The sequence below is a fragment of the Mauremys mutica genome, chromosome 4 (assembly GCF_020497125.1).
Source record: "Mauremys mutica isolate MM-2020 ecotype Southern chromosome 4, ASM2049712v1, whole genome shotgun sequence".
In the NCBI taxonomy this organism is placed as follows: Eukaryota; Metazoa; Chordata; order Testudines; family Geoemydidae; genus Mauremys; species Mauremys mutica.
Genome location: NC_059075.1, coordinates 121,682,005 through 121,699,522, shown reverse-complemented (window position 1 = coordinate 121,699,522; position 17,518 = coordinate 121,682,005). Strand labels below are relative to the sequence as shown.

Below are 17,518 nucleotides of genomic sequence, written 5' to 3'. Positions count from 1 at the left end.
GGTCCAGGACTCCAATGATTTCAGCTGAAACCAGGGCTGCCCAGAACCTCTGAATAGCAGGCCCCAGGAGTCTCAAATTAGGCACCCAAATCTAGTGGGTGCTTGAAAAATTAGCCCTTGAATGTTCTGTGCCTCGGTTTCCCATCAGTATAATGGGGGTGATCATCTCTTCCTCACTCACCAACTGAGGTGAGGGGAGAGTTAGTTTATCCATCTGTGTGTAGCACTAGGAGATCCTTGCCTGGGAGGTGGGGTGTTGTGGTCTTGCCTGTGTGTGAGGGTTTCATCCCCCAGTGTTGAAGGGATACAGGGAAACAATGGGCAGAAACTTTACAAACAAACCGGTTCTTATCACAAATGGGTTGTAAACAGACATAAAGTCTCTTACAGAAGTGGGTAGGTGGCTTTTAATTTACCCTCACTAGGAAAGGGGCAAAGTTACCACCCCTGGGAGCTGACCCTACAACCACAAGGGCTCAGGGTTGCACACATCTACTAGATGGAGCCTGCCTGGCTTTGGCTGGCCACTCTCACCTGCCCCTTGTCAAAGCTGCAGAGGATGGGACCGGAGCTGTGGCCCATGCTGGTAATGGAGAAATTGCAGACACCTGAGTGCTGCTGCCCCTCGTATAAAACCAGCCAGTGGGGGCAGCTTCTCCTTATGTGGCTGTTTCCTGAAGGGGGAGTGGAAGATGGGAGTTCCTGTGGGTTGTTGGGCTTTGCTTCTTTTAGTCACTGGTGCTTGGGCTCAAAATGCTTCAGGTAAAGTGGGGGGAATGAGGGGTGCTGGGTGTAAAATGAGCCTTTTGCTGTAGTTTATCCTCCAACTGTGTGCAGGGGCGGCTCTAGGCACCAGCAAACCAAGCTGTTGCCTAGGGCGGCCAAATCTAGGGGGCGGCAGGCTGGGCCGGTGGACCTGCCGCAGTCATGCCTGCGGGAGGTCCACCGGAGCCGCGGACGAGCGGACCTGCCGCAGGCATGACTGTGGAGGGGGCGCTCGTCCCGCGGCTCGGCTGGACCTCCCGCAGGCATGACTGCGGCAGCTCAAGCGGAGCCGCCGGACCCGCGAACCGTCCGCAGCCGTGCCCGCGGGAGGTCCGCTCGTCCCGGGGCTCCGGTGGACCTGCCGCGGGAGCTCAACCGGAGCCGCGGGAAGAGGGGACCCGCCGCGGGACCGAGGAAGGGCGGCGCAGCACACCGCGCTGCTTGGGGCAGCCTATTTTCTAGAGCCGCCCCTGACTGTGTGGGGCCTTCCTGCTCTGGGTTCTAGCCTCCTGGAAGAGCTGCTGGGTGGGCAGAGCTGGATCCAGGTCATGTTGTTCATTTGTTTCACTGGAACTTTATGTTCTGGGCAGGTAAAACCTAGGACTTTCCCGTATGCAATGTATTCTGGGCACCTGCTCAGTGACTTATCTGCTGGCAGGGTGCCTAGAAAGCTTCACTTCCTCCTGGCCCTCATGGGGAAACCCCAGTCTCCCTGCAGATGCCAGGTGTGGAAGCTGCTCCCTCTGCCATTCTGTGGCTTTAAATCTCCCTAAGTATGCAACTTCCCTAGGGCCTAAATAGCTAATCTCTTACTTTATGCAGTGTAGCCATGTTGGTCCCAGGATATTTCAGTGACAAAGTTGGGGAGGTAATACCTCTTAGTGGACCAATATGGCCCAATAAAAGATATTATCTCACCCACCTTGTTTCTCTAATCTCTTATCTTGTAAAACAGTGGTAGATGCTGCCACTATTCAACATAAGGGTCTCCAGCCTGCTGGTGATAGGAGTTGGGGAAGCAGTTATTGATGTAGGAGCTGCAGTAAGGTGATGAGATGTAGCTGAGGCCTGCAGTGAGGAATCCACTGTGCTTCTCTTTTCTCTCTCCTGCCTGCCCCCCGCAACCCTTGACTTTGTCCCAGGTGGGATGGGTCTGAGCGGATCGTGGGTTCATAGACCTGCCCTCTCAAAGGATACAACACTGCATTTTGGTGGCTGGCTTCCTGGGGCTTAGTGGCAGCAATGAGACAGCTACCACAAGAAGAACCTTCACTGTTATCTAGGTGCCTCTGATGGCATGAGATCTGTAACACAAGGAGATACCAGCAGGACACTCCTGTGTGCCCACTTATGAGACTTCTGGGGTGGTATTGCCTAGTGGCTAGAGTGGGTTGGAGCACTGAGTCGGGGGCCCTGGGTTATAGTCCTTGCTCTGCAGAGGTAACCTTGCTGAAACCAAAGATTGCCAGAGCGGCTGCTGGATTTCTGGGTACCTCATTTTTGGGGTGTCTGGCTTGAGGCACCCACAGATTCAGCAGTTGCTTCCCAACATCTGACTCCATCTCCTGTCCCCCCCTCCCCCTTGGGATGCTTGGTGGCAAGCTACATTGGTGCTCCTCAATGCCTTTTGGGTCCTTTAATGGTTAATGCTCTCACATTCTCCTGCCTCTAACCTGGTTTTATCAGCGAGATCTGTTGTAGCCAGTGTAACCTGCTGGCTGACAGTTTCCTTGTTCCGCCTCCACAATCAGGGGAGATGGCTGAAGGCGGCTGTCTGGTATTTCAGCTCTGGGGTTGGTAGAGCCTGGCACTACTTTGGCTCCATTTTCCACTCCCCTGAAATGGAGAGGATTCCTGGTGGCCCGTGTCTGAGTAGGGAAGATGTGGGAGGCTGGGGGCTGTTGGAAACCTAGTCTGGGCAGACTAGGGCAGGTCTCCACTCAGCTTTTTGTCAGTCGAGGGTGGGTGGGGGGGGAGAGAACATGGTAAGCTGCCAAAAATCCCCATGTAATCACAGCTATGACAACAGAAGGGAGCTTCTCTTGGCTTAGCAAATGTTGTTCCAGGAAGTGGTATTACTCTGCTGACAGGAAAAACATCTTCTGTTGGCATAAGCTCAGCCTGCACTAGGGGGCTTTGTCATATAGTTCTAACAGACTAGTATTGTGTAGACAAAGACAAGGTCCGAGTCTCCATATACCCTGCATGTCACCAGTGTGCTATTGCAACTCAAAGACATCTAGCTCCAGGACGCAGTAGCTGCCATAGGTCTAAGGACTGTCTTGCTCAGTGTAATGAGATGCAAAGGACATATCACTGTCAGTGATGGAGGTTGGTGGATCCTCTACTCACATCACTGGATGCTCACCCCTTCTTCTGCTGACACTGGGCTTGTCCATCTGGTCACATTGTCACTGGCTGCTCTTTCCAGGGGTGGTATCAGTGCGTGTCCCTGGGCGGCAGTAACCAGGGATGAGCTGTTGGGGTGGTGGGGAGATCTGGTAGCTGGCCCCTGGGAGGCACAGGGCAGGTGTTCGGAATGGAGTGGAAGGAGCATGTTGGGGTTGCAGCTACTGGGAGCAACTGGAATTATGGCCCTGAGCCTTGTAGTGATGTATGTAAATATCCAGCATCACTGACTGTCTGGGCTGTAGGGTATCTACCCAGCCCTTCCTGAACTCCTGTGCTCTGGGAGTGGTGTAAATCCCAGGACAGGGTTTCTGGGGCTGTTGTGTCTGGAGGATGCTGTGGCTATGAGTCTGTTAACCCCTGTGCGCTCCATCTGCAGTGTCGGTGGTGTGTGGCAGCTCGCAGCTTCAGATCACGGTGCTGGCGGATCTCTTTGGCAACGGTGTGACTGTCTCCGCCAGGGAGCTGACGCTGGGGGCTGGCTGTGCTGTGACAGCTGTTGGGCCAGATAGATTCCAGCTAGAATATCTGCTATCAGCATGTGGGGCCACCATGGAGGTGAGAGCAGAGACCAGTGTGGGGCTGGGTATGTGGGTGGGTGTCAATCTTTCTCTTCCTGCTGAGTGCAGCCTGGTTTCAGTCCTCAGCCCCTACCCCCACAACCTCCCTTTTCTCCTGAGGGACACCCACCTTTCTTGAGTGATGGAAATTAAGCCTCACATTCACTCACTCCACTGCTGGACACAGAGCAGACTCACTGCAATGAGGCTCTTCTTGAATCTGGATACACCCTGTCCCATGCAGGAGAGAACTAATAGGGGATCTATATCCAAGGAAGCCCTTGGGTGAAGGGGAGCCCAGGGGAGAGGGCCTTTTAGCCATTGGATACTAACGCATAGCATTTCACTTCATGGCTGCAGGTAAACTGGGTGCAATGGTACAGTGTCTAAAGTGCATTGCAGGAGCTGTGGAGGGCTTAACACTGCCCATGAGCAGGCACAATGCAAGTGCTGAAGCAGATCTATGAATGCTGGCTTGTGAAATTGCTTGGGTAACTCCTGCCTTCCTCTGGTGCCCACAGGTTCCTGCATTTGCAGGAGGTGGGGATACACAGACTGATCTAAAATGGGAAGTTACAGGCCTTGGAATTATTGGAGCTGGAAGCAGTGCCCAGGGTTCCCCATGTACTCAGCATGCCCCTACGGAAAGGGACTCTCCATGGCCCCCATCTGAAAAATGACTGACTTCCCATATTCCATGGTGGTCCTGAGGCTTAATTCATGTTCACATGTGATGAGGTGCTCAGGTGGAAGGTACCACTGTAACCCCCTCTTTCAGGGCACTGCATGTCCCCTCTAGTGGCTGATCTGTGGAGGCTTGACTCTGCTACAGCCCCTGGCTAGAAGATGGATTCCTCTGGATCTTGTGGTAGCCGCTCCTGCTCCTAGGAGTCCCAGCACTAGGTCCAAGCCCTGATGTTGGCCCAGGAGGGGGCTGATGATGCTATAGCAATGATGAACCTATTCTCCTCTCCCTCTAGCTGGAGTCTCTTCACTACCTGCCCCCCTTGAATGGCAGTGGCTGGAGGGTTGAGGGCCAAATGTGGTGCCCTACTGGCTGGTGCTCTGAGGTGTCTCTCCAATGGTGTATGCACCTCCTCCTTCTGGCTGGTCAATGTAGCTATCCTCCTGGGCTCTGGCTGGACAGGAGGCCCTGCTGCTGGGTGGATGGAGCAGGGTGCAGCTGAGTAGCCTTGTGGGATACTGATCCTTGGCTGTGTTTTGCTCTGCATAGCTCCTCCCTGACACCATCCACTACAGAAATTTCCTCCACTACAGACCTTCTGCTGTGAGGGGTGTGATCCGAGCCAGCACCTTCTCCCTCCCCATAGACTGCTTCTACCCCAGGTGAGTGAGCATCCTCCATGCAGTGGTGGGTGCTGAGAACTGTCCCAAGTTGCTTCAAGGAGCAAAGTCTTTCCCCATTACCTGGACTTGTTCACCCTCCTGCTGAGGGTGGCCTTGGCATTGCAGGGCTGCCCCACTGAGCTTTGCTAATGGCCAGGAAGTCAGGAGTCCTGGATTGTCCTGCTGAGGGTGGGATGTGGTTGCTGGGTCTGTCACACCAAGGCTGGGTAGTCAGTCAACTAGGGCTGCCCAGGTCTTTAATACTCATAGCTCAGCTGCAGGGACACACAACTGAGCAGAGCCTTGGTGGGGCCTGATGTCCATGTGACCTGCCTGTCACCTGCACTAGTGCAATGCTGATCTGCTACTGCCATGCACATGCCATGCTAGTGCACATGGTGAGGCAAGGAAATAGATTCAAACACTAATGCACTAGGGCTCACAGATGTCTCAGCTGGGTTCTTCACCACAGCTCTGCTCTGGCTACACCGTAGTCCTGGCTTGAGCCAGGGGATGGAGGGGTGGCTGTAGATCAAGGGTGCTCAAACTGGGGGTCAGGACCCCTCAGGGGGTCACAAGCTGTCAGCCTCCACCCCAAACCTCCCTTTGCCTCCAGCATTTATAATGGTGTTTAAATGTTTTTAATTATAAGCAAGCCTCTGAGTGCAACTTCCCCCTATGTGAAAGGGGTCCCCAGAACAAGTTTGAGAACCACTGCTCTAGATGGTTGTGTGTGACCGACCGACCGAAAGAATGGGGAGAGCCATGTGCCACCACACAATGGGAGATCCTGGGTGTGTGGAAGAGGTAGTGACTGTCTCCTCTGTTCCAGGACTGGTAATGTCTCTTCCTTGGGCCTCCAGCCCACCTGGGTCCCCTTCAGCTCCACCCTAATGCACAGACGGCACCTGGACTTTGCCCTAGATGTATATGACAGTGAGTGCTGGTGTACTTTGCGGGGGCGGGGGGGGGGGTGGTGCTTGGGAGTCTCCAGGGATCCCACCCAGTCTAAGGCTAAATGGCAGGCTGGCTTGGGATCCCCCTAGCCAGGCTTGTCTCCAGGGGATGGGTTAAGAAGGGACTTTATTGCCCATGCAGATACTACCTAAACTGTTCACAAAAAGGGGAAGTGGGGGCACCCCAAGTTTGGTTAATGCACCTCAGTCCTGTTCTCTCCCAGCCCTGCCAACACCCCTTTTTCTCATCCCTGAGCTCTCCTTACCTTGACCCATAGCCCTCTCATATTCCAGCTGTTAGTACCCCTCAGTCCCACCTTACAGCCCCTATTCTAGCCTTGGGTTCCCCCTCCCACAGATCTGTTGATGCCACCCTCAATCCTCCTGTTTTCTTGCTGATCTCTCCTGCCTTACACCCCTTTCTCTCTGGCAGACTCCTTGCTAGTGTGTTCAGGGGGTGGGGTGGGGGCAGTGCCAGCTAGGTAGGAACAAGGAGGGTTCAGGTGAGTGTCATCCCCCAATCTTCTTTGTCCTCAGGTACCTGGTCATCCCCCCTGTCTGACCCCACTTACTACCTTGGTGACCTGATAAACATCCAGGCATCTGTGAGAACTGGCAGCCATGCACCTCTGAGGATCTATGTGGATGAGTGTGTGGCACGGCCAAGTGCAGCATCTTCCATAAAATATGAGGTCATCACAGACCACGGGTGAGTGTCTGGGGCAGAAGACTCTGAATGGGCTCTAGTGTCTGGTACCAAAGCATCATTTTATCTAGCAGGACTAGGCAGCACTGGCCCATGGAGAGAGGCGGGAGAAAAATGGATGGTGGGCCTTCTAGGTTATTAGTAGGGCCCTACCAAATTCAGGGTCCATTTTGGTCAATTTAAGTTTTAGGATTTTTTAAATCCTAAAATTTCATTATTTCAGCTATTTAAATCTGAAATTTCAGTGTTGTAACTGTAGGGATCCTGACCCAAAAGGAGTTTGGAGGGTGGGAGATCACAAGGTTATTGTAGGCAGGTTTGAGACGCTGCTACCCTTACTTCTGTGCTGCTGCTGGTGAGGTGCTGCCTTCAGAGCTAGGTGCCTGGCCAACAGCCACTGCTCTCTGGCTGCCCAGATCTGAAGGCAGCAAAGAAGTAAGGGTGGCAATACCATGAGCCCCCTAAAATCTTGTGACCCCCCCTTGCAGGACCCCCAATTTGATAAAACACTGGCCTCCCCTGTGACCACTGTATAGTATAGGGTAAAAGCACACAAGACCAGATTTCATGGGGGGAGGCCAAATTTCACAATCCATGACTTGTTTTTCATGTCCATGAGTTTGGTAGGGCCCTCGTTATGAGTAATGGTCTGTACAACTTGTATCTCCAGGCTACTCAGCAGGCTGCTGGCTGCTCCACCATTGCCCCAAATCCCCACGATTCCTTGTCTCCTCACCCCAGGGATCTGGGTGAGGCCCAGCCTAAGCTGTTTCTCAGGTCCCATGGGGACAGTCTGGGAACCAGGATGATGACCACTCATGGCACTGAGGTGGCTGGGTGGGTAACCCCCTCCTCCCTACAGGTGCCTTGTGGATGGGCAGCATAGCCGCTCCCGCTTCCTTGCCCCACAAGGAGACCAGTTCCTCCGTTTCCAGCTGGACACGTTTGTCTTCACCGGTGCTTCCAACAGCCAGGTCAGTACAGAGGAGGTGTGGGGGGGGGCTGAGCCACCTGGAAAGGCACAGACTTCCCTGTATGGGGTGGGTGTCATGGCTGCCATCTCCATGAGGGACTCTCCCACAGGGCCTTGCAAGGAAATGAGATGAGCTCTCCTGTCTTCTGTCCTAAAGATACGGATGGACAGAGATGTGGGCAGAATAGCTGCTGTATGGTGTCAGTTAGACTCAGGACTCAGTTTGTCAGACCACTCTGTTTTATTAGCACAGCGTTCTGCTAATAACACCCAGATAATGTGAGCACCATGCAAGACATAAACTCTCATTTATACAGATAAAAGGGTGAGAACGTAACAAGATAACAAAGGAAGCAGAATCTGATAAGTTTACCTGGGCTAGGCATGCATATCTTATTTCCTTACTATTAGGGATCTTCTGTTAATGTTTTGCCATTAGCACCATTGTTTATGCCTCATGTTGAAATACAAGTGCCAGGAAAAGGAACATTTATTTCTGCTTAAAGGTACATACAACATTTCTTTAATCCATTCTTATTTTTACAATATAATTCATTCTACTTTCACAATCCCTCCTTTTGGTCAAGCTTTTGCCATGACCAGCATTTTACTGGGTTCCACATATTAACCATTCTTTATTTCTTCATCAGTGATATTCAAAATCATCCTATTAGCACTCTGTTCTGTGGCAGTCACCTGGGTGGCATGCCTTACACAATTTTGGATACAACAGGAGACTGACTGAAAACATACAAAAATTATTAGGATTCCAAACAGGATAGTCGGGGCTCCCTGAAACAACCAGTTTCTTATGCCAGAGAAATTGAACAGGTTACTTAGCAGAGTTCTTTATGGAAATGGCTCTTTATGGGGAAGATATGCAATTTGTTCTAAGTGGCTAGCGTGATCTGTTACCTCATTAGTGTTTTCCAATGAGAACACAGTACCCTCCTTTGGCTGCCAGCACTATGGTCAATGCCTGATGGTTTTGGAAGGCCATCTGTCAGATCACCCCTGTTTCTTTGGCCAGGGCTTCTAAACTTTCTCCAATTTTATTTGCCATTATTTTAACTACTGCTTGTAACCTCAGGAGCCTTTTTTCAAGGTGTATTACTCCCCCAAGTGGGATAAAGGAACTGCCAATAGTCTCTTCCCAGGTGTCATTGCTGTTCCATATTGTGTTAAACGGACGAGGTCCTCCAGTGAGGTCTGAGGAATTGAGTTGGATAGCCAGGGCAGGAACACCAGTTTGAGAGTGGGCTGGGATGTGGCTGCAGACCCAGCATTTAGAAATATTAGTAGTCTGAGCTATCCACACTTGCTGCTGGATAAAAGAATTGTCATTGTGGATTCCCCAGACCTTAAGACACCAGCAGCTGAGGAACAGGTGCCACCAGAGGTGCCTGTTGGAGGCAGGGCCCTTCTGGTTCTGACAACCTCAACTGAGGGAACCACAGTCATGGTTTTACATCCAGCAGGCGCTAGGCTCACTACTGCTGCTTCTTGGGCCTTGCTATAGGTCATCGTCTGCTTCTGGCAACCCTTACAAGAGCATAGATTGTAAGGTATTGCAGGCTGTTCCTCTACGTCGTCTTCTGGAGTCAAAATTGACTCTGCATGGTCCTGAGGTGGTGGTTGGTTTGCTGGGGGTGGTGCATTCTTACACTGCAAAGCATGTATCCACTCTGCTGCAATGCCAGACAGTTTAACAGCCGTCTGACTAGAAAGCAGTACCTGATGATTCTTTATTTTTTTAAGTCTCTTTGCTTCTTTCCTTGACTCTGGCTATAACAATGGCCTTCACATCTTATCTTTCCCTGATGTATACATTTCTCATTCACACAAACAGATTGAGAATACAAACAGCAGTATTTTATATCAAGCAAAAAGGCACTGCAAATTAAACCTTGCTAAGGTTACAATTAATAACCAAGACAATTTACATTGAGACCCAGGCCTTCAATGTTTCTTTAATTTACTTAACATAGCTAGAATAGAGAATCCTGTCTCTTACTAACTAAATCTTAAAACAAAGAAATGTATATTTAACTGGAGTGCCTAATTTCCTATACATATAGGAAACCATAGTAGACATTATAATACATCCTAAAACAAAAGGGTGGCCATAATCATTTATAAGGATTGTTCTGGTCTGTCATTCCTTTCTGCTATTCCAAGAAGGGTGGCTGACAGGATGAAATCAAATCATACATTAATTCTCATAGTACACTATAAAATCCAGCTCCTACATATCCCCCTTTTGACACTAAGATTATTAATCGCCAGTGTCACTTCTTATTTAGTCTGTGTAATAGAAAATAATGAGAGGTGATTTGGGCCTGTGGCTTTAGCTTTGCATACATTTGTTTTATCCAACAGCATATTTCAATTAAAGACATACAATTTAAAACAAAAAACAATTAGGGGTAGTATCATTATGCCAGTAGTTGAGTTTCAGAGTAGCAGCCATCTTAATTATCACTTCAAAAAGTTTTTTTTTCTCCTGCTAACGATAGCTCATCTCAATTGATTAGACTCTGCCTGTTGGTATGCATACTTCCACCTTTTCATGTTCTCTGTATGTATAAATATCTCCTGTCTGTGTGTTCCATTCTATGCATCCGAAGAAGTGAGCTTTAGCTCATGAAAGCTCATGCTAAAATAAATTTGTTAGTCTTTAAGGTGCCACAAGTACTCCTGTGTTTTTTTTTTTTTTTTTTTGCGGATACAGACTAACACGGCTGCTACTCTGAAACCTATTCAGAAAATATGTTATACCAATGGTAAGCTGTTATGTCTTTCTGCAGTGGCAATTCTTAACATGTCCCCATTTGTGTGTATAATATGAATGGTTCCATTTCCCACTTTATTGTTCCTAGGAACTATGTTCCTTTTTACTTTAACAGATTGGTAACTTTTTTTGCCATTTAATGCCAAGACTGATAAGAGAACTCAGCTAAATCAGTGCTTACAGTAAGCTGAGACTTTTTTTGTTGTGGCAAATAGTAAATGTTATTACTAGTAAACAGTACTTACATTACACTTACATTTGTCTTCTGGTGGGTTGCTAACACTTTTATCCTTTTAAAACACTTTTCCCCCAGAATAATACATACACATAGCCCATTATACAGTACTTTGGTCTCATAATTCATTTTATCCCACATACAGGATTCTAGTGAGATGTCTTTACTACAGGGCTTTGGAGCAACAGGCATGGATAAGCATACCCACTTTTGAGGAGTCCACTTGGTACAACCTCTAGTGTCCAATAGTTTCCCTTCCTCCCCAGCCCACTGGCTTGAGGTCTGGGGTAGCCAGAAGGATCCCAGGTGCAATCTGGGGAGTGGGCTAACTTTCCATATCTTTGCTTCCAGAGCCTGTTGGTGTGCGATTAACAACAATTTCTTCACTTAACAAATTTTGTCTCTCCATACTGGAGACATACTACATCCATTTATACTGATAGGTATTAAACAATTCTTTTTCTTTGCTTTAACAGATGCATCAACCTTAATATTCTCTGATATTACCCAAAACATCTTATGTTCTAAATATCTGCATTTCAGTACATTCCATAGCTATCGCAGTATGGTTTTTTGTTTTTACCTTCATTTGTTTTTGTAATAGGTTGTTCTGTAGCTGGTATTAGCTTTTTCTGAAGGACAAAAATAACTTTTCTACCCCTTTTGGGGTGGCATTGATTATTGCTTAAAGATTCTGTTCTTTTACAAATACCCTTGCTGATTGCAGGCAAAACAAAGGAATTACCCCCATATTTTCCTGTTTTTTGTTCTATAGGCAGGCCAGGTTTTAATGGCTTCTACTTTTTAAGGGTTATGGGGAAATTATCCCACTGTTTAGTCATTAAATCCATGAGGTGGTGTACCTTAGTTTTTCCTCTTATATAGCAGACCAAGTTTGTAACGTTTTTCTGCTGTGTTAAGCTTTAAGTTTATGCACAGGTAATAGCTGAGAAGCATCAGGTATGTTTCTTATTTGCAGCTTCTTTTGTGCTGGCAGTTCTCACCTTTCTTTATCAGTTAGGTAATTTGCATCAACACAGGCTTGGCTTTTTGGATTCAAAGCCATCAGCAGAGCTCAGACGGTCTTAACAAACCGATCTGAAAAAGAAAACACAGCCTGTTGTGGTTCTTCTTGGAGCCTTAATCTTTTAATTCAGCAACATGTTTCATTTGCATTTCTTTTACCCCTTTCTACAATATACACTGCACATGTCCTAGGGAAAATGCACATTCCTTCTATACTATAACTTTAAAAATTGATATGGCTAATTTTTTTTACATAAGGTGTAACTTTCTTGTTCTTACAGAGTTTTTATGTACCCTTATCAAAGTGAGTCTGATTACACAAAGCAATTTAAGGATCAGTGTTTTTAACATTGCTGCTTTTTGTTTTGTGCACCTCACCTCTGCTGTTACTTCAGAGGGGCACTGTTAAAAGCTGTAGTGAAAGAATAAAAAATATCTGCTATTTTTACAAAAAAACCAACCAAACAAAGACTGCAGAATCTCTCCCTAGTCTCCTGATTTTGACTGCCCTATTGCAGCCATGACTTGGTTTTTATTTAAAAACATTTTAAATTTTATAAAGAATCAAGTTACCCCTTAAGGGTTAAATGCTAAGTCCCAAAGCCAAACAACACTAATTACTTGTTTTGCAAACGGGTTTATCAGTTTTGCAACTTTGAATTAAAGAGTCAAATGAATTTTTGGTGGCATTAAAAATAAAAACACAACCAATTTATCTCTCACCTACAAAACAGGAGTTTTACAAACCAGATGTGCTGGTTTAGATTCTTAGAACTTGCATATTAATGTGAGCACCATGCAAGACACACACTCTTATACAGATAAAAGGGCGAGAACATAAGATAACAAAGGAAGCAAAATCTAAGTTTACCTGGGCTAGGCATGCATATCTAATTTCCTTACTATTACCAATCTTCTGTTAATGTTTTGCCATTAGTACCATTGTTTATGCCTCATGTTTCTTTTCCTGGCACCTGTATTTCAAAATTTCTTATTTCTGCTTAAAGGTACATCAACACTTCTTTAATCCATTCTTATTTTTACAATATAATTCATTCTACTTTCACAATGGTGAGAGAGGTCCCTCCGCCTGACCCCACAGAGTTGAGTTCTGGGCTCTCCCTGCATCCCATACAGAACCATACCTAGCTGTGACCTCTCATGTTTACAGATCTACCTCCTGTGCCACCTGAAGGCAGTGGCTGCTGGCCCTGCCGACCAGCACAACAAGGCCTGCTCCTATGACCCAGCCACTGCAGCCTGGCACTCCCATGAAGGAGGCAACTGCTCCTGCTGTGCTTCCCCTGCTGGCTGTGGGAGCAGGAGGCGGCGCCGGCATCTGCTTCAGGACAAGGAAGGTAACCTTGCCCCTGCCTTGAAACGCCACCGCAGTCCTGCTAGAGGAGCTTGCCTGGCTTCTGCCATTCCTTGGTGGGCTGGGGAAGCTGGCTGGGCTAATGTCTCCCTGGGATCCCAGTCTCTGTGCCCTGCCCCTCAGACTGCTCTGCCTTGGCACCAGAGCAGTGGCTGCCCTAGGGGTATGTGGCCTCTTCTAACATTTAGGGGAGTGGAGAGCTGCTTCCTTTCTTGCCCATGAGACTAAGCTCCCATCTGGCTGATGTCAGCTGAGCCCAGCTGCTTCTGATATGGGGGATGGATAGATTATCTGGCTTGCTGCACATGTGGCTTCCACCCCACCAGACCCTGTGCTGATTGCTGGTGGGCATTGGCATGGAGGGGGGGTGAGGCATCCTGCATCTGCTCCCAGACTGTGGCTGCATATTCTCTCTCTCTCTCTCTCTCTGCAGGACTCCTGGGAGAAGCAGACCTCCAGCTCGGCCCCATCAAGCTGGCCACCAATTCCTTCATTACACTGGGCTTCAGCCCCCTCACATTAACTTCTACAGAGCCCACTTCTGCCACAGCAGGGGCTGTTGAGCTCTCTTCCACTGTGCCCATCTCTGGCACCCCTAAAGCCATCCACCCTGTCCTGTTCTCTCCCAATCGGGCTGTGAACCCCATTGTGAGAGGGGACACAAAGGATTCTTCGGGTGAGTGAGTGCTCTGATCTGCCCTCTGTCATGGGATGGTGGAGCTGACTGGAGTGAGACTCTCATGACCCATCTGTCAGTGGGTGTCTGTCTGCTCAGTGTAGCCATGAGCAGTCTGGTCAACTCCTTATTGTCTCGTCAACTGGCAGAACTGATTAGGTGACTAATGGGGTTGCTGCCATTGGCTGCAGGACCCATATCCTGGAAATCTAGGATATAGGGAGATTAGGAGTCAGTTATTCTCCCCCAAATAGAAATGGAGCCAAGCCACCATGTCCCACAAGCAGTGTCCAGGAGGGGGTGGAAAAATGAGCCTTCCTGGGCATCTTTTTTTTTTTTTCCCCTTCCCTTCCCCACACACAAGGGTTGATGGCTTTAGGCAGCAGCCACCATTCCCTGGTGGAGAACAGCTGGGAGGCCTGTTGGAACCAGGCTGCTTTGACCACATGTCCTCACAGCCTCTCTCCTGAGCACTGCTCTGTATTTCTTTCCCACAGGGCTGCAGCTCCCCTTCTCTGTTACCACCCTGGCCATCGCAGTGCTGTGCTCACTCTTTGTCTTCCTGGGAATCCTGGGTTGCTACTGCTCCACCAAGCGCTACCACAGAGGATACCGGATGGGTGCTGTTGATGTTGCCTTGGGGGAGTCTGGTGCTGTTGCCATGGCACCCACAGCCTCTGGGGACTCCAATGTAGCCTCTAAGAAGCCTGGTGCTGTGGTGGCTGCGGCCTGTGGGGAGTCTGGATCTGTATGAAACTAAATAAACCAGTTAGTCAATGGAAATGTCTCATTCCTCAATGTGGGGGCAGCTGGGGTGGGGGTGACTTCAGCACCACCTGGCTGCTGTGAGAGCCTCTTCTGTCCCCAATTTAACTATGGCTAGTCATACCAGTACCTTCTCCTTCAGGATCAGAAGACAAGCTGACCACTGAGGGTCCGATTTCCAAAAGAGCACTCCATCTTCCATATAGAGCTACAAGCTGATCTCTGGGCTGGGGGAGCTTCTTCCTTTTCAGCTATGGCTATACCATAAAACGCCCACTATGTACCTTCCTCTGGGGCATAGCACTGCCATGGGGTATGTGACAATGCCCACAATGATGGGGGAGGGGCTTGTTGCTGAGAGAACATTGTTACCTAGCTCTCTTACCCAAGTCATCATTGTTTCCTTTTCTGAGGTATTCCCCCGCCCTGTAAATGGGGTGAGGGGAGGATGCTGAGTCTTCATGCTCCGCTACCTCCATCTGCTTTTCCTAGGTGCTGCTGTGGGGTGTAGGACAGACAAACTCACTCCATTCAAATAGTGGAACTCAAGGGCTTTGAGCTGACTGATGTATCCATTAGTGCAGAGAGTCAATCTGACTGATATGACTTGTTTAGTCCTATTTCTTCACCTCCTGTCCCCCTCTCACTTGTGGTGGCTAGACTTCCCCCCCCCCCCACACCTGATCTGAACCTAAACAATCCCCCTAATTACTAGACTCTAGGTACCCAAAAGGCAGTTAACTGGGGCTGTCATGGTACTGAGAGCATTTTGAGTGGGGTTTCTAAGTGGGTGAGACACACACACAGGACTTCTGTCCCTTTGAGGTATCACTGTGAGTCCTGCTCTGAGGGGCTGAATGTGTGCTGATCTCCTGTGTACCTCAGTAGGGCTGATGTGGGGGTGGGGAAGGGTGGGACAAGGTACCACAGTTGGTCCTAAGCCATGCCCTGGTGAGAAGGTGGGGAAGGCAACAAAGTGTTTGATTCTCTATCCCTTCCTGCAGTGACAGTCTCAAAGATCTTTCTGCCCCACTCACACCATGCTCAGGAAGGTGTCTCACTAAAGTCCAGCTTAGTAGCTACTGAGGTGGATTCTAGGCCAGCTCTCTGCAAATTCACCAAGACTTTTGGCCTAGATGTCTGAGTGCTGGGACCTTATAGTCCAGGGGTAGGCAGCCTTTCAGAAGTGGTGTGCCAAGTTCACTGTAATCTAAGGTTTTGTGTGCCAGTAATACATTTTAATGACTTTAGGAAGGGGTCTTAACATAAATCTATATTAAACTACTGTCGTATTTAAAGTAAATAAGCTTTTAAAATATTAAAAGCTTCATTTAAAATTCAGATCTTATCAGTTTAGTGTGATCTTTGCCCTTACTTTTCCTTGCTGAGTTTTCCAATGTGGGCTACAGCAGGGGGTGACTGAAGAGTGCTGGGTTGAGGCCAGGAGTAGAGCCCTGGGCTGGCTGCCAGTACCCCAGGCTGGCAATGAGCTGAGCGGGGCTGTTGGCCAGAACCTCAGACCAGCCAAGGGATGAGCTGGTCTGGGGTTCCAGCAGGGGTGAAAGTAACTTAAATTTCTTACAGGTACTGTCATATTGCAACTCCCCTTAAGGGAGGAGCTCAGGGGCTGGAGCTGTGTGGGTGTGGGGGGAGCACTCAGGGTAGGGGGTTGGGGTGCAGGGGGCTCAGGACTGGGATGTGGATGATGCAGGAGTCAGGGTTGGGTGGCATAAGGGGCTCAGGGCAGGGGGTTGGGGTGTGTAGGGAGGAAGGCCTGGGGCTTGGGGATGGCCTGGAACAGTCCTGGTTGCAGCCAGGTTACCTGGATGGTGGATGGGTTCCTCCCCCATGCTATTCCTGCCAAGGGAGCTATGGGCAGGCACTGTGTCTGCAGGCAAATGGGGGGAGGGAGAGGCAGAAGACCCACTGGCCTGCTGCTCCCTTCCCCTTCCTCCCGAGGGGCCGCAGCTGTGCATGCTGCAGGGACGACACATGCCTGTAGTGCCCTGGTATCCAGCCACAGTGGCGAGAGAGGGGCAGCAGGACAGGCTGGGACACGGACACCTCCATCGTGCCTCCTGCAGGCCCCTTTCGCTTGCCTGCCTGACTGCTGCTTAGTCTGGTGCATGGGGCCTCCAGTGCCATCCTGCCAGAGTTCCGGCAGCCAGCAGGACCCCAGATGGGAGTGCGCCACGCGCCGTGCCTCCAGCCACAGCAGAGCGCCCCAGCATCGGCTGGCTCTGAGCATGAACGCTCCGCCTTGCTTCCCCTTCTAGGTCCCGGTGGCAAGGGGCCGGTGGCTGGGACCCCAGAGCAGCGGCGGGTTGAGCAGGGCTGGCGGCTGGGACCCCAGGGCTGGCGGCTGGGACCCCAGAGCTGTGGCGGGCTGAGCGGCTCCATCTGCCAGCTCCTGCCAGCTGGGGTTTCAGCCGCTGGTCCTGCTCACCCCGCTGCCAGCCGGGGTTCCGTCCATTTAGGCCAGTAGTGGGCTGAGTGGGACCGGCGGCCGGGACTCTGGGCTGGCAGTGGGCTGAGCGGGCTGGGGCCCCGCTCAGCCCGCTGCCAGTCTGGGGTTCCGGCCGCCAGTTCCGCTCAGCCCGCTACCAGCTTGGGGTTCCCTTCACCCAGGCCGGCAGCGGACTGAGTGGGGCCAGCAGCCAGGACCTTGTTGTGCCATTAAAAATTGGTTCGCGTGCCACCATTGGCACGTGTGCCGTAGGTTGCCGACCCCTGTTATAGTTGTTAGTGCTGGTGTATCATATGGTAGAGGAGAAAACTCTCCTCGGACAGTTGAGGATCTTGCTTTCCTCTGACTAGTAATTGGATTGTGTGTGTAAACCTGTGCTCAAACTGAGCTCTCTTCTCCCATCTATTGAAGAACAGGGGGAAAGAAGTAAGGAACCAACTGTATTTGCACAGACATGCCTCATTTGC

General features: G+C 49.8%; 1 protein-coding gene across 1 annotated transcript; it reads left to right on the top strand.

Moving 5' to 3' along the window:
- Window positions 1-672: 672 nt before the first annotated feature.
- LOC123369904 (zona pellucida sperm-binding protein 3-like) lies at window positions 673-14,835 on the top strand. Its single transcript, XM_045015957.1, has 9 exons — window positions 673-762; window positions 3,554-3,732; window positions 4,969-5,081; window positions 5,914-6,017; window positions 6,575-6,746; window positions 7,606-7,717; window positions 12,940-13,126; window positions 13,577-13,819; window positions 14,317-14,835. The coding sequence occupies exons 1-9, from the start codon at window positions 693-695 to the stop codon at window positions 14,571-14,573; spliced, it is 1,437 nt and encodes a 478-aa protein (XP_044871892.1). The 5' UTR covers window positions 673-692; the 3' UTR covers window positions 14,574-14,835.
- The last annotated feature ends 2,683 nt before the right edge of the window (window positions 14,836-17,518 follow it).

Coding starts and splice junctions, on each gene's coding strand:
- LOC123369904 (XM_045015957.1), top strand. CDS start 693: ATGGGAGTTCCTGTGGGTTGTTGGGCTTTGCTTCTTTTAGTCACTGGT. Junction 763..3,553: donor TTGGGCTCAAAATGCTTCAG/GTAAAGTGGGGG, acceptor CTCCATCTGCAG/TGTCGGTGGTGTGTGGCAGC. Junction 7,718..12,939: donor CCGGTGCTTCCAACAGCCAG/GTCAGTACAGAG, acceptor TCATGTTTACAG/ATCTACCTCCTGTGCCACCT.